The sequence below is a fragment of the Opisthocomus hoazin genome, chromosome 11 (genome assembly GCF_030867145.1).
Source record: "Opisthocomus hoazin isolate bOpiHoa1 chromosome 11, bOpiHoa1.hap1, whole genome shotgun sequence".
NCBI classification, from domain to species: domain Eukaryota; kingdom Metazoa; phylum Chordata; class Aves; order Opisthocomiformes; family Opisthocomidae; genus Opisthocomus; species Opisthocomus hoazin.
The window spans coordinates 19,199,907-19,215,385 of record NC_134424.1 but is presented as its reverse complement, the minus strand read 5'-3'; the positions used below and the strand labels follow the sequence as shown (position 1 = coordinate 19,215,385).

Genomic DNA, 15,479 nt, shown 5'->3' with positions numbered 1-15,479 from the left:
CCACCTTGTGCAGTATGTAATGGCAGATGTCAGGGCAAAATCATCTCACAAAAATGCTGGTCCTGCTTCACTAAATGCAGTGAAACCAGACTGTTGCGTCTTTGGCTTACAAAATTGAGTTGCCAACCATTCAGCTCATGAACGTTTAGAGAGAGAGAAAAAACGAAAGAAACGTCAAAGTTCAAACCACGGTTTTTAATAACCTTCTTTGATGATAATTCATGTATTTTTGGATTATTTAACCCACACTGGCTGACACTTTCTCACTTGTACCTACACTGTCTGCCCAGGTATCTAATATAGCCACATACATAGAAACTTACAGAAATGAGGAATGTGCCTAGGTGAAGTAAGCAACCTTAAACAGAGATTTCCATAGGCATTCTTCTCGGCAAAGGAAGAGATGGGTGAAATACAAATACTGCCTCCTATCCTCCCAGATCCAGATCCAGTTACTGGAAACACGCATACTGCTACCTACAGGGACTATTTAACATTACCTGTGATACCCTCCTATGAAAGGTTTTCTGCTACCTTTACAACTTGTTCAGGTAGACCACACACCCCAGCAAGACAAAGCACAGTATGCGACCCAATACCCAAACTGGCCTGTAAACAGTTACATCTTGCTTCCAACTGGCTTCTGTTTAACAGTTTTGTGTTTCTCTGACACGTATGTGAGGCTTCACTTACGAAGTTCAGGAGACTGAAAGGGCAGGTATACTAAATTAACAGTTGGTATAAACATCTCATTCATAAACACATTTAGAGGGAAGAGAGAGTCCCCTGCTGTTCAAATACACAGAAACAAGAGATTTCTAGAACAGTAAGCCACCTGCCAAAGCACACTGAACTACATCAGCATGCTAGGTGGCTCACAGTCTTACATTCAAAATAAAGAAAACAAAATAATTCACCGCTCTATCAACCACCTACTTCCAACACTAAAAGTGATTAGTGCATAAGCTTCCTTACTTTGCAACATCTCGACAAACCCTTATTTTTGTTTCAGGGAGTAACTGGTATCAGCTTAACTCTGAAACATAATGATCTGCTTTTAATCACCAAGAGTTGGCTGGCACCACTTGTCATACAGTTGTCTTAAGGCTTAATATCCAGAAAGACTCAAGAAAAGAAAATGTAGTCAAAGTGGGACAAGATGGAAGTCTATCCTTGTAATAAGTAATCACCTCATAACTATACTGAAAAGCACTTGTCTGCTCAAACTCCCAGTTACCAGTCTTCCTGATACCTTCAGTAAGTTTTGACTAAAGAGTCGTTGTTTAAACAAACACCTAAAATATGTCTAAGAGGAAGGAATTACAGCTAAAAAAAAACTTAAGAGATGCTTTCAGGATCTCAGAAGAGATCACAAAGTTCATTTTGACATGCAAAAACCTGAACAGAGGTTTGATTTTAACATCAGTCCCTTGAGTGAGATATTTCACCTCTTTGCCTTGAGGTTCAGTGAGCATACAGATATTGAAACAGAACAGAGTAAAACATTGCAATATTAAGGCTGATTCATGACCCAAAAACAATCAGCAGAAAGATTGCTGTCAATTGCAACTAGTTTTGAACCAAGATCCTACTGTATGCTTCCTTTAGCCTCTTCCCCAGCGAGTATCACAGCTGAGAAAAGAACACAGTAGAATTAGTTCACTATACAAATTAACAAAATTTTCTCTGAAGCAGAAGAAAAAGTTGCATTAGGCTCTTTAACAGCTGAATAATCTTCCAAATACTTTCCATTCTTTGGTCAGTGTTTTCACATCCACATACAAACAAAAAGAGCCCCCATTTGTCAAAAGAAAAATCTATGAAATGTGTACGGCCACTGATAACACTAGCTGTGGGAGGTCATCAGGGGTTTACAGCTCTTCCATATAAGAACTATGTTCTAAATAATTGTGTAACATAGAAATCAGAAAAGCTTGTGTATCTACATGTCATTGTGAATACGAAGATGAAGAACTCTTCCTCGTTCCCAATTATCCCCTTTTTGTAGACTTTTAAATGCCACCAAATATGTGGTAGAGAATTTTCTAGGCCGCGAGTTCTGGTAATAGATCTCGCATGTTCCCCTGATGTTCATGCTGGACTGACTTTTTAAGTACAGAACTGCTGAAAAGCCTTGCAAGACAGTGAGACTCAAGTCCAGCTGAGCTATGCCATTGACTGTAAACCAAGAAAGCTACCTTCAGAAGGGTTAATAATACCAACTTCCCTCTCTTTGTCCTACGTACAACTGCAAACCATGACCTGCACCATCACCCCATACTCACACACCAACTTCCTATATCTTAAACTGTTCAAAAGAGAAACGACTTCAAATTTTCCACACTAATATCACTCTGACAAATCTCCCTTCCTGTCTTACAGGCTTGACAATTAATTTAAACCCAAAACATACAAATAAGAAGCATCAAAGAATCACCTACATTTTCCAACAAGTAGGAGTATTCAAGGCACGTACCCTGTTTTTAATTGTAATTGATACCTGCTGCATTAAAAAAGAAAGCGAAGTAACTCGTTTCTTGAATAAACATGAAAAGTCTAGTTTCCTACCTACTGAACACGAAAAGTCTATTTTCCTACCAGAGGAAATCCTACCACCACATTCCCACTCCCTCCATTTCACCAACAGTTCCATGACACACTGAATGCAGTACCATCAGATTTTTAATCTTCTGCTATCCCAGATCCTGTTTCTAAGCACTCCTGTCTACAAAGCACCCTCAAGTTCATTCCCATGCTCACATTAACAGCTTCCCCTTCACATTCCTCAGCAAGCAAACAAAAAATTTGTATTAGGAAGAATCCGAGTAGAACCTTATTCTGCATTCTTTTCAGCGAGTCAGTAGCTGCTTATCGGCACTTCTATCCACAGGAACACTAGTAAGTTCTTTCTTCCCCACCCAGCCACCAAGTTTCATTAAATCTGTAGGAAATGTATGCCCGAGACTGCCAACTCTCCTCATAAAATGTCGCTCATTACTGGATGAGAGGTATTGTTAGGTGAGGACAGAAAGCCTGAACACTTAAAAGATTTCCACCCTCAGGGAATGAGTCTAAAATCCATCTCACTGTGGATAAGGTCAGAGAGGAACCACTTTTGCCCCCACTCTATCGGCAAGAAGATGAAGTCCTAAAGGTCTTAACTGGTTACACAATATGGCATAATTGTGAATAAATGGAGAAAATTGCTCTCAAAACCATCAAAAGTTAAAACCCATGTTGCAATACTACACTTCTTACTATAACATCACGCCTACATTCCCATACAAACCACGCGATAAACTGCTAAACACACACATCTGATATCTTGCCTTTGCAAGCAATTTGAAGAACTGTTTCACAGCTTCATTTCTCCTGTATTTAGAAAGTTTTGGCTAATTTCTACTGTAAATGTATCTGTAGACAACTGGTATTCAGATGATCTTCAATTAGTAGTATCTTACAGATTAATTCTCATCCAGCTCTGCAGACCAGATGTTCACTAGAGTAACCGCAACATCTTTTGGCTAGGCTTTTCTAGGATAAATGAGCCAAAACATATTAATCTCTCCCCCTTGTTCAGCCTGGAGAAGAGCAGACTGCGGGGAGACCTTAGAGCAGCCTTCCAGTACCTGAAGTGGGCCTACAGGAAAGATGGGGAAAATATTTGCAGCAGAGCTTGTTGTGACAGGACAAGGAGCAATGGCTTTAAACTAAGAGAGGGTAGATTTAGACTGGATATAAGGAAGAAATTTTTTATGAGGGTGGTGAAACACTGGAACAGGTTGCCCAGAGAGGTAGTGGAGGCCCCATCCCTGGAAACACTCAAGGCCAGGTTGGACGGGGCTCTGAACAACCTGGTCTGCTTGAAGATATCCCTGCTCCCTGCAGGGGGTTGGGCTGGATGACCTCGAAAGGTCCCTTCCAACCCTAAACATTCTATGATTCTATGATTCTTCCCACAAAACAGTGTATTTTATCTCCAAGTTATCTCAGCAACAGCAGAAATACAGATTTACACCAGACTGAAACTAAAACTGCCCACTACATTAAATGACACCTCACTAAACTTCCCTGTCTATACTGAAAGTCTCCAGTCAGGTGCAGTTTGGGACTTGCTCTTTTCCAGAGACTTTTCAATGTATGATTCATTTCTCAGTCAAATAACACATATGCATTTCCTTTATGATCCCTGACTTACTCCTTTCGTCATTCTTCAGTCCTAAGGGTAAAAAAAAAAAAAAAAGGCCCTTAGGGGAAAAATAGTGAATGGAACCAAAAATTACTCTAATCCACAGATCGCCTAGTTTTCCTGACTAGGGAGCAAGTCTCCAGGTACTACCACCACCTCCCAAAACAGGGCTGCACAGAAGGTTTAGAAGGACATCTCTCCATACAGCTTTGGTTCCAAGACAGATCACTGAAGAATATCCTTAGTCACCTCCCTCCTGCTGCCAGACAATTACAGTTTCTGGCAACAAGGTACGAAAAAGAAGATGAAACATAATATACGTCCCATAACACAGAACCCAGTTGCAATGATGGATATCGCTTCCCAGATTATCAGAGATGGACTTCTTCCTAATTCGCGGGAGAGGCTTTTTTTTGTCTCTCTGAAACTTTTCATTTTAAATCTGTAACAAACTGCTTCAGTGACGCAGAGAAACTGCAACATCAACCAACTCAAAGCACTCCTTTGTTTAGCAGCTGCCTTCTGTGTAAACAGGTAGGAATAGAGTAGTAGGCCAGGAGAGCTGGTGAAGGAAGGCAGACTAAGTTTTGCAGTCTTGTTTTTCCAAACACAAATATGAATTGGGAAATGTGGAAGCCAAGGTTTAGTGAGGGGGCGGGGTGAGTCAAAAATCAAGATACTGATCAAAAGCAGGAGCTGCAGTATAGAACTGTAACTAGGACATTCTGATCTAAACTAAACTGAAGAGTTCTCTCTGCTTATTTTTTTCTTTGAATCCATTATTATTTAACACTTGCTTTAGAAAACTAATGTAACTAATCAGATCAACTTTAATAAATAATAAATATTTTCTTGGAGACAAAGACTGTTTTAAAAATATTAAAACACTAGAGGGCTAGAGAGCTAGTTAGCTTCAATAATTGGTTTAGAAACCTCACTGTTTCTGTAACTGGTCACCTTATGCACCTGTGAAGAACTGTTTGCTTTTCAACAGCGAGTCTAAAGTTTTAGAAGTGTAGTGAGGATTAGAGCCATGGAACATAAGTATTTCTACATAGAACAGAAGGGAATTATTCACAACAGACACCAGGTAATAGCTATAGTAGCTGAGAAATACAGTCAAGGAAGAACTTCGGAGGTGTTAGGTGCGTTTTTAACTTATTTATTTAGAAACATCCCGACAATCTTTTAATATCTTAGTTGCAGAAGTATACAATGACTTGAATGAGAACTGGGCGATACAATAGCGTTCTACAACTGTAAGCATTGAAAACTTGTTTTAATTGCAGCTAGACAGGCAAAGAGAACCTCAGAACCGCCAAAAAGCCACTGACGTTCACATCAGTAAATTTAACATGTTCTCTTGCAGTCAAGAGTCCGTGTCGCTGTAAAAGGGGTATCTGCAAAGGGGCTCCAGCAAGCATGTAAGAAACATCTCTGTCTTAAACTCTTTGATAGTCAGCGCAGAATACAAAGCCCTTCTATAGCCACATGTTGAGAGAGGGGACACACTGCCCTGCTGGAGGAACAGTTTCTGTAAATTGTCTTTTCTGAGCCAACTACTTAGACAATAAGACGACACAGATCACAATTTGCTTGCAACAAAGAGAACAGCATCAGAATTAACTACTTCATATGACATTTTCACTATCCTTGCTACTCAGGAACAGGTATGTATAGGGCCCAGATGCCCAGATGTACATTTCTATTTCACCACAAAGCTCTTTGTGGTATTCCAGCTGCAGGAATAACTGAATTTTTTTCCCACCCAACTTATATCGAGAGGGACAACATCTACTGCCTTAATCCAAAGGCACATCAAAAAATATGGAATGGTTTAATAAGGGCACAGAGAAAACACAGGTTATTTTTGGATAGACAGTGATCAAAATAAAAACAAACTACTAAAGTCCAATACAGAACCTCATACCAGCAACTCATGCCAAGGAAATTATTTCTGCGCATATTATTTTATTTGTGAAATCAAGATAACTTATATCGGGGGGGATCGCCTTCCCTCCCCCTCCTTTTTTTTTTTTTTTGCTAGTGCACAGTAAAAGTTTAGGTCTCCACCTTCTATAGAGTAGTTTCTCCAAAATGCAAAAAAATGACAACTCCAGCAAGCAACGACAGATCTACTTCTGAAAAACTAGTACTCCTCTCCCCATCTATCCAGACAAACTAAACTCCAGCACTCCAACTCTAAGCAGTTTTTTTTCACCTATTCTCCTCCTGTGGAGGATTATCAACCAATTTAAATTACAGAAAAAGTAATTAAAACTACCCCAGAACAAAAAAAACCTTGCCTAGAGATCACCAAAATTCTTAAGACTTATTAGCCATTATCTCAGACCTACCTACCAACGTGCGTCGTCTCAAAAAGAAATATCAACATCACAGGAATATTCTTATGACTACAGAATATTCATTGAAATAACACTTGTTTTCATTCACTACTCTCTCTTCTGGGTGCCTCTTCTAGACTTGTTTACTACCTGAATGGAGATTTTCTTTCTTTTCCTCCCATACATCTCTGCAAAAAGAATGAGTTCACCTACTTTTCCATTAAGGTAGCACACACATTTTTACTTGAGAACACAAACACAAACAAGCAAAACTGTGAATATCAAACCCTGCAACACAGCAAAGAAAAATGACTACATAAATGGAACAGAGGAAAACCAACAAGACTTGAAAAATGAGTATTTTTTTTTCTGAAACACCTATTGCAATTATACGAACAAGTTCAGTACTAGGACAGCAGAGGCTGTCTTTCACCAACAGTTAAAGTATGAGCAAGCCTGGGTACTTTGTATTCTCTGAACATCCAGCTGAGATGTACTAAAGCTTGTTAACTTTATACCTCCCAGTGACCGACAAACATAGCAACAGTATTGTAAGTAACAACTTCTTTGTGTTCTTTCATGCCACTTGTGAATACTGCTCTACGCTTACAGCTCCTCATCTAACACACTGTATTTGATTATGTATTTTTTTAAAACAGAAGTGAATTCCTTACTTCTACTCATTCTGAAGATATGTGGAATGTACTAGACAAAGTATTTGTTGCACAAGGTGAAAAATCAACTGAAAATACTGATACATTTTGTTGTTTGTTGACTACAGGATCAAAATTTCTTTTTATTTACATAATATTTCTTTTCATCTACATAATACTTCTTTTCATTCTTCTTTTCTTAAATATTAGTGGCATTAAGACTGTTAATTGCTCACAAGTCAACTGTCAACATCCCACTTCGTCAATACAGGCCAACAGATCTCTGTGGGAAGCTTGTTTATATTTTTTAGATACTTGTAGAAATTGATCATCCCTACACACTGTGGAACTTTAAAAATCAAGGCGAACAACTCATAACTATATAATTAATGAAGCATTTAGGTAAGTAATCAGGGCAGACTATCTACTTTTGTTATTATACACATTAACAGTTTTTTAAAAATAATAAAAATTAAACAAAAGTGAAGTTAAAAGTCTTCCTTTCGTTAGGCGTAACACTTCTGCTCTTGGCAGAAATGACTGCGCACTAAAATAAAAAAAAAGGCACCAACGACGACCCTTCAGATCGGAGCAAACACGGTTCAGGACGACAGCGAAGCCCGATTTACCACGAACAACGAAAAATAGCGCTATCGTGCATCGGGAAAACCGCCGAGCCGCTTGTTCACGGGACGGGACGCGCCCGCAGCCCTCGGCAGCCGAAGTCGTCGCAGCCCGGCAAGAGCCGCCCGCTCCCCCCCGCCGGGCCGGGCCCGCCCCCGCCCCGCCGCCCGGAGCAGGTGCGGCGCCAACGCCCCCTAATGACACCGCACCGCTCCCGCAACTCCACATAAACAAGATCACCACAGGCTGAGACGGGGAGCGGGAGGGATCGTGCGCTTAAGCAGATTAAGGGCTCAGCCGCTCGTTTTCTGATTATTTCTGCCATCGGGACCCGAGCGCGGGCCCCCACGCTCGACTTTCTTTACTCGCCGCGGAAACGCTCCGGGAGAAAGCCCAGATGGCGGAGCCAGGCGGGCCCGGGAAGGCAGCGGGCGCGCAGCGGCACCGCCGGTGCCGGCTCTCCCCCACAGGCGGCCTCCCACGGCCCCGCGGCGGGCGGGAGAGCCTGCCCTCCTCGCCACCCCCCCGCTCTACCTGCCGGGACCCGCGGGGGCGACCGGCGCAGCCCCTCGCGGAGCGGCGGGGGTGAGGGGGAGCAGCCCCCGGGGTCCGGCCGCTGCGGGGAGCGGGGGAGGGGATGTAGCAGCACCTACCCACGCCGTATTTCTCCTCCTCGGTCGGACTCCACATGCTGCTGCGGCGGCAGCCGGCCACGGCCGCGGATCCCCTGGGCAGAGCGAGGCGGGCGAGCGCTGCTCATGGAGCGGGGGCGGCTTCTCCTCCTCCTCACCGCCGCCCCCCCTCAGCGGGGGCGCAGCTCCGCGGGAGCCGCGCCGGCAGCCCCCGCCTCAGGCCCCGGCCGGGGCTGAGCTGAGGGCCCTTCCCCACTGCCGGGGCGGGGGGGAGGTCGCCCCCCGCCCGCACGGCCCGGGCGGCAACAGCCGCTGCTCCGCTCAGCGCCCGGCGGGCGCTCGCCGCCGGCCCAGCGCCTCCCCTAGCGCGGCCCCGCCGCCCCAGCGGGCTCCCGCCCTGCCGACGCGGCGGCCCCGCGGAGCTCGGCGGCCTCCAGCCCTCTCCTCCCGGCCGCCGCCACCGCCGCTCCCGTCGTCGTCGCCACCGCCGAAGGACTCAGGCTGCCGCGCCCCCCCCCCTCCTCCCGGTGGAGCCCGGCGCGCATGCGCGGCTCGCACCCCCTCCCCCCGCCCTTCGCGGCCGCACGAGGCGCGGGGGCGGCCGCGGCGGGTCCGCAGCGCCCGCGGTGCCGCCGCCATCCCGGCGGGCCGGGCCCTGTCAGCGGGCCCGGCGGCTCCGGGGAGGCCCGGCCTGCAGCCGCGGAACCCCGGCCGTGTTTGTAAATCACCGGAGCAAGGTTGAAGCCCCCCCCCCCCCACCTGTTCAACGGGGCTGCTGGTAAAATCGGCCCTGGGCCTTCTCACGGGGCTCCTCAGACCACGCATCGAACTTTATCCTCCAGTCAATCAGACGTCTTTTCTTAAAAAAAAAAAAAAAGAAAAATACAGGTGAAGTTCCCTTAAGATGACAGAGAAAACGAACCTGCACCAAGGAGAGCGGGGGGACACACAGACCCACAGAGGGCTGCTGGGTGCCGCAGGCGTGGGCAGAAGGCAGGGCTGGGGCACCAGCACCTTTGAACGGCCAGAAGAATCCAGCTGCGGCCCGGGTGAAGGCAGCAGAACCCTCTCACCTGCCCCCTTGCTACGCACCTCGCCGGCCGACGTCCCTCCGTCGCTGTGCAGGTGCCTGCGGCCGCATGCTGAGGTGACGGTCCTGCCTCGGCCCCTCTTCGCCAACGGGAACATTAAGATTCGTAGCTCGCCTACTGCTTTTGTGGAAACCATATCAAATTATTTCAAACAGCGGAAATTAAAGTCAGCATACTTAAACTGTTTAATGAGTTATTAGTAAAATCCATTCTCTTTTTTTTTTTTTTTTTGACCTAAGCGTACAGCGGCAGCATTTAACATTGGCATTTGAGTAGAAACTGGAAATGCTGCCAGCACTCCAACTGGTGACACCACCAGCCCTTAGTGAGACCAAATTTTGTCTAAAACTGTGATTTAATCTTTTAAAATAAATTTCAAAGCTTCTATGGAGCTGGCAGCATTTATATGGTTGCACAATGAACAGTTATCCAAAATTTGAAATACTCTTTAGATTTCATCTTTTGAGTTCATCTTTGAGTTCAATCTTTCATTTCCAGTCTTTCCACAAAACCTGAATTTGAATTCCTCAAACTAAAAGTTGAAACACATAATTCAAAACTTTTCTTGTAACCAAAATTTTGATCACTGCAAATATTCTGCCAGACTAGCAATTTTTCTCCAGTCAGAGCCTTCACAAAGCTAAAGGCAGAACACAACACTTCTCATACAGCGTTTTCAGAAACCTTTGTAAATTAATTACTTGATGTAAACTTTTAGGACTACACTAAACTTTTTAATAATATAACTTCAGATGCACCCAACACTTTTTATAGAATATCTTTTCTATCATTATATAATAAAACAGAACGAAAGTCATCAATTTGCACTACAGAACTTCGGTTGCTGTGGAAACCTTCATTATTTATTTTTTTAACATGTGCAAGTTATGTTTCGACACTGAACACGGACAGCTTTGTGTTTGTTTTTTTGTTTTGTTTTTGGGCTGCTGGTTTTTCCTTTCCTGTGTACAGTGCAAACAGAAAGTGGCCAATAAGTAAGCATGTTTGTACATTATTGATTTAGAAAAAACCAACTTATTCAATCACACCTTAATTCACATTCGCATTTAGGCATATATATTTACAATAGCTTCATTACTTTCCTTCCTGAAGCACTCCCACAGCATGCAGAAATAGCTTTCTGAAGGGACAAAACCTGACAAAGTCATTGAGTTGCATCTGTTGGAGATAGGCTGCTGCTGGGTTTCAGAATTCGTTTTTTTTTTTTTAATATATGTATATTTTAATAACAAATACCTCTTAATCTCTTACTAGTCCTGCAGGAGCAGAAAACCTCTGCAGTGACAGGAACTGGTTAATTCTTCCAGCTCTCCGCCTCTTCATTCTACAGCCTCAGCACTTGATGGATTCTTCTGGCTGACCAGTAGTGAAATAGATACTTCTGCTGCTTAAGAAAAAACACAGCAGAATTTTCTTCAAAATACAGCCATGTCCGAGTTGACTCTTCCCATTAAAGTAAATATGGAATGAAGGTGAACTTGGGAGTTCACCAAGGTGAGAACCTTGCAAGGCTAGATAAACTCTGAGGAGGACACCAAAACAGTTGACAGAATGGGACCTGCAAGGAACTAATGGTATACAAGAAACATTTTGTTTAAAGGGAACTATGCCATTTGTATTTCCTGATCATGGGCATATAAATGACAGCATTAATAGGTACAGTTATATTGATTATAGATTACTGTTACTTGAAATATAGTACATATTATTATACGTTTATTGCCAACACTTTTCTGCACCGCTGCTGGTGATACCGATTTTTGAACAGACAGAGTCAGTAGAGGGGCATACGACCCACTTCAGAAAAAAAAAAAAAATCAGTGTAGTTTACTGTAGAGTCAGTGGAATGCAAGTTTGCATAACTTAAAGTTACCAAATATATTTACACCTGTTCCTCTGATACATGCATTCACCAGCTTAATGAGTCTCCTATCACCTCTACATAAATACTGATTGCTTTAGTAAATATTTTCAGCTAAAGCGTAGCACAGAACAAACATCTCATCCTGTTGAGGAGGCAGAGGCACTAATCTCCAGGCAGCAAGTAGGTATTCAGGATCACCCATGTGCAAGAGGCAGACCAAAGCAAAGGGCAACTATTACACAGGGCTACAAACCAACGATTTCTTCTGTCCTTCTGCTCTTAACAAAGCTTACTCCTGCCAAACTTCTACTCAAATCCATGCCGTTCTGTAAAGCATGGGAAAAGCATAGCAGTATTGTGCAAGCACAAACAAGAAATTCCAAGGGTTATATGCCCCAGTTGTTCTGTTTGTTTGTTTATTTGTTTTTCTGGAGCACTTTTCATTTTTCCTTATCATAAAGATTGTACATTTAAAAACCACCACCGCAAAATTGGAGTCCAATGCCCACTTACTTTTATTATTTAAATGGTTTTAAGGTTTTGTTAAAAAGTTTTTTAAAATTAACTTCAGCAATCAAACTACATTTTAAAATTTGCTGTAAATGTCAGAGCTCCTACAAGAAGAACTTCTGTTGGTGGACATCATGGGACTCAAACACTAATGCTTGTCAGAGAAAAGCGGCCTCCCCTTGCAGAAGTCTTCTGAGCTGCTTTTCTGACAGCATTTGGAAATAATGGTGAATACACACTTCAAGACCTTATTTAATTGAACAAGACAAGTCAGGAGGAAAGCACTCATCACTTTGAATAACACTGTTAAAGGTTACTTAATGTCCACTGTGTACAGGAGCTGTTATGTCAGAAGCACTGCGAGTTGCTTACGGTTACTGCAAACGCAATAGTCCTTATCCAAACAGAACATGCATTAATGTTCAACACAGTGTTAATTAAAATATATTAGACAGTTCATCTTATCTCATGCTATCTTGCCATAATATAGATGTGATCTGAAAGACAGCTGGCTAGGGAACGGAGAGATTTGACACAGTTTCTTTCTCTTAAATAGATCAAGGGAACTGCACAATCCTTTCACATGCTCTGCAAGGGACAATGGAAGGTCGGAGTGCAGAAAGCAAAGAGACTCTTACATTGCCCTGCAAGCAAATTTTTCTCAGTTCTCCCAGCCTTAAGGTATCATGGAACATACAACCCTCTTGCCCTCTCTTTCAGGTAAGAGCATCCCCATACTTTACCCTTTCTCCCCACTCTCAGGGCTATAGATGCTGGTACTTCTACTTCCATTGTTACTTCAAACCCCTGTCTTAGAAACATGGCCCAGAACCCCTGCTATCAGAAAAAAAAAAAAAAATCAGGGATTAATTTTAACTCCCTCTGACAGTAAATTTATTTGATTAAGTTACCTCCTTTTCTCCACGATGTTCCAACTTTGTATGTTTTTTTCCTCAAAGTTCATATTCTCTCCCTGTTGATGAGATGGTTAAAGCAGTTAAACAACTTGACTTTCCCATTAAATTATAAATTCCTCACCTTACAGTGAGAAACAAAAGGATCCAAAGCAAATACACTCTATCACCATCTCTGACGACCTGGCGTGTCCTTTTGAAGCACCAAGTGTTTCTCCTTTGTGCCTCAAAATAAGGATTCACACATGTCCAGAGCTGAGCTATTCTTCCTTTGTAGTAGTACTTCCTTTTTGAAGTAATCTTCTGAAACTTTTAAGCATGTAGTCTCATCTTTTCATGTACAGATCCAAATTATATTCTCTGTCTTACTGCACAAGGCTATCTCATGGATTTTTTTCCCCCGCACAAGAAAAGGACCAAACCATCACACTAGGAATCTAAATGCAGCAAATGACAGCAGTTTTCCCCTTTAAGGCACTACAGTGTTTGTGCCCCACAACTTAGTTCACCCAATTATTCTTCATCAGGATGGTTTCCAATTAGTGCTGAGGACTGGGGGAGAATTTTAAAGGCCATTATCTGAAGACTCCTTTTCTTAACTTTTGATTCAGAGTGAGCTCCTTATAAGCAAGTCCACTCCCAACACTCATCATTTCTGAGAGTGGCAGGAAAGGAGGCAGACCCCTGCACCCCAGGCAGCACTTCCAGCTGCAGTTATGTAGTCACTCCATCGTCTGTTCCTTACTGAGTGCCTGGGAGCTCATGACTGAAAGCAACCAACACACATCTAACTTCATCACGTGAGATGTAGCAAACGTAACTTTCTAGTAATCCTAGGAACACCTCGATTACAATAGTTCTGTTGTTCCATTTCTTCAGTACCAAAATTTTTCTTTCATGCAAAGTGGAATTCAGCATAAAATATTGCAGTACATCCGCCTAATTTCGGTGTTATCCTCTTCAGAGCAAAGGTCATCTAAAATCATCAAGGGCAGAGAAAGAGGTACTTTCAAATGCCTCCAGAACATTAGACATTAAGTCTCACCTAAAAAAAAAAAAGTCAACTAAGAACAAATAAAACAACTTTCATTTACAAATATAATGTTAAAAGTTACTTTTACTCTATTTGTAATATTGCTTGAAAACAAATTATAAAAACATAAAAGACCAGAACTCGCTCAAGGACAAGTATGGATCAATGTTGTTACGCCAACAGATTACCATTTGCAAGTTTACATGTTGCTTGCCTAGCAGGTATCTGGTCAGGACAATAATTTTTGATATCTTTTTTTTAGCACCAAAGGAGAGAATGGACTGACTAATGCTATAATACCAATACATCAAGTACAATTGCCAGAAATTTACAGTGCAGGTGGTAGTTATTTAGTCAGCTGGACCTTTATTTAAAACAGATCACACACTATGCTGAACAAATGTTCTCCTGACACTAAAGAAACAGAGTATTTTGTTCTTCAATTAATAAAATAGGAAAAGATTCATTTGTATCTTCCTGCTTCATAAATAATTCAGAAATTTGAGAAAAATACTACTGCAGCCTCATTCTCACATATCCCTAATGTTCTCAGTACAGCAAATTACCTATTAGAAGAGTAAGAAATCATAGAACGCTAATTAGCACTGTTGATACCTTTTCCTATTAATTTCTTTTAATGTTCAGGATATAAGAAACCCTACCAAAGTAATAATTAACTCCTGTCTTATTTTTTGAAATGAGAGTTCAGGAAAATTTGTGAACTTTTCTTCTGAGCATGCTTTTTATGTTTTTTTTTCATTCCTGACCTTACATAATTCTTATAATATATTAATTTATTGCCTTGAAAGAGATCTCTTTGGTGCTAAGAAATTCATATTATTGAGATAAACACCAGAAAACTGGTTTCATTATTCACAAAAATGCAACAGGGATGCTATTCCAGGGGCTGCCTTAACTGATTTGAACTATCACTTAATCAATCCCTAGCCAAATCTCTACAAGTGAATGCAGAGTTTTGTTTGTTTGCTGTTTTTTTGTTTTGTTTTTTTTTTTTTCAGTGCTCTCTCTAACGTTATTGCTTTGTTCCAGGGACAACTGAACGTTGGTTTGCAGAGAACAACCCAACACACCTCCAGGGAACGGTGGCTGAGCACTAAACTGTTCTATACACTTACTTACGTACATTGTGTTGATCCGTAAAAAGCGAGCCGATGTATTTCATCGTGAGCTGGCTGAAAGGCCGAAGCAGGAATACCTGCTCAGCAGCGCGCTATCTCCAGCCCCCCAGCAGCCTGACTGTCCAACGCAGCGTCCCGCGGCCGCTGCTTTCCGAAGGGCCCCTCCCGGCACCGCGGGGCGCGGCGCACCCGCAGGCGCCACGCGCCGGGCGGGGCCGAGAGGGTCCGGGGCGCGGCGCTGTCCGTGGTGCTGCAGCCGGACCCGCCGAGCGGTGACGGCATCGCCCTCCCGCCGCCGTCACGGCCGCACGCCGCGTCACCGCTCCCGGCGTGCTACCGGTGACCTGCTGCATTCAAGAGGTCAAAGTCTTCCTCCGTCATACGTCAAGTCAACCTCCCCCACACCCCCGCGTTTTTATGGAGAGAGAGCTAGCTGGCTATGTTGGTCAACCCATGGGCTCCGG

General features: G+C 43.0%; 1 protein-coding gene across 8 annotated transcripts in view; it reads right to left on the bottom strand.

Annotated features, from left to right (window-relative positions):
• Positions 1-8,729, bottom strand: part of DOCK3 (dedicator of cytokinesis 3) — a 225,148-nt gene extending 216,419 nt beyond the window's left edge. For all 8 annotated transcript variants that reach the window (XM_075433137.1, XM_075433142.1, XM_075433138.1 and 5 more), the window contains exon 1: positions 8,465-8,729. In XM_075433137.1, the coding sequence (XP_075289252.1) occupies positions 8,465-8,501 (37 nt within the window). In that variant the 5' untranslated portion in view covers positions 8,502-8,729. The remainder of the gene's footprint in view (positions 1-8,464) is intronic.
• Between the last annotated feature and the right edge of the window lie 6,750 nt (positions 8,730-15,479).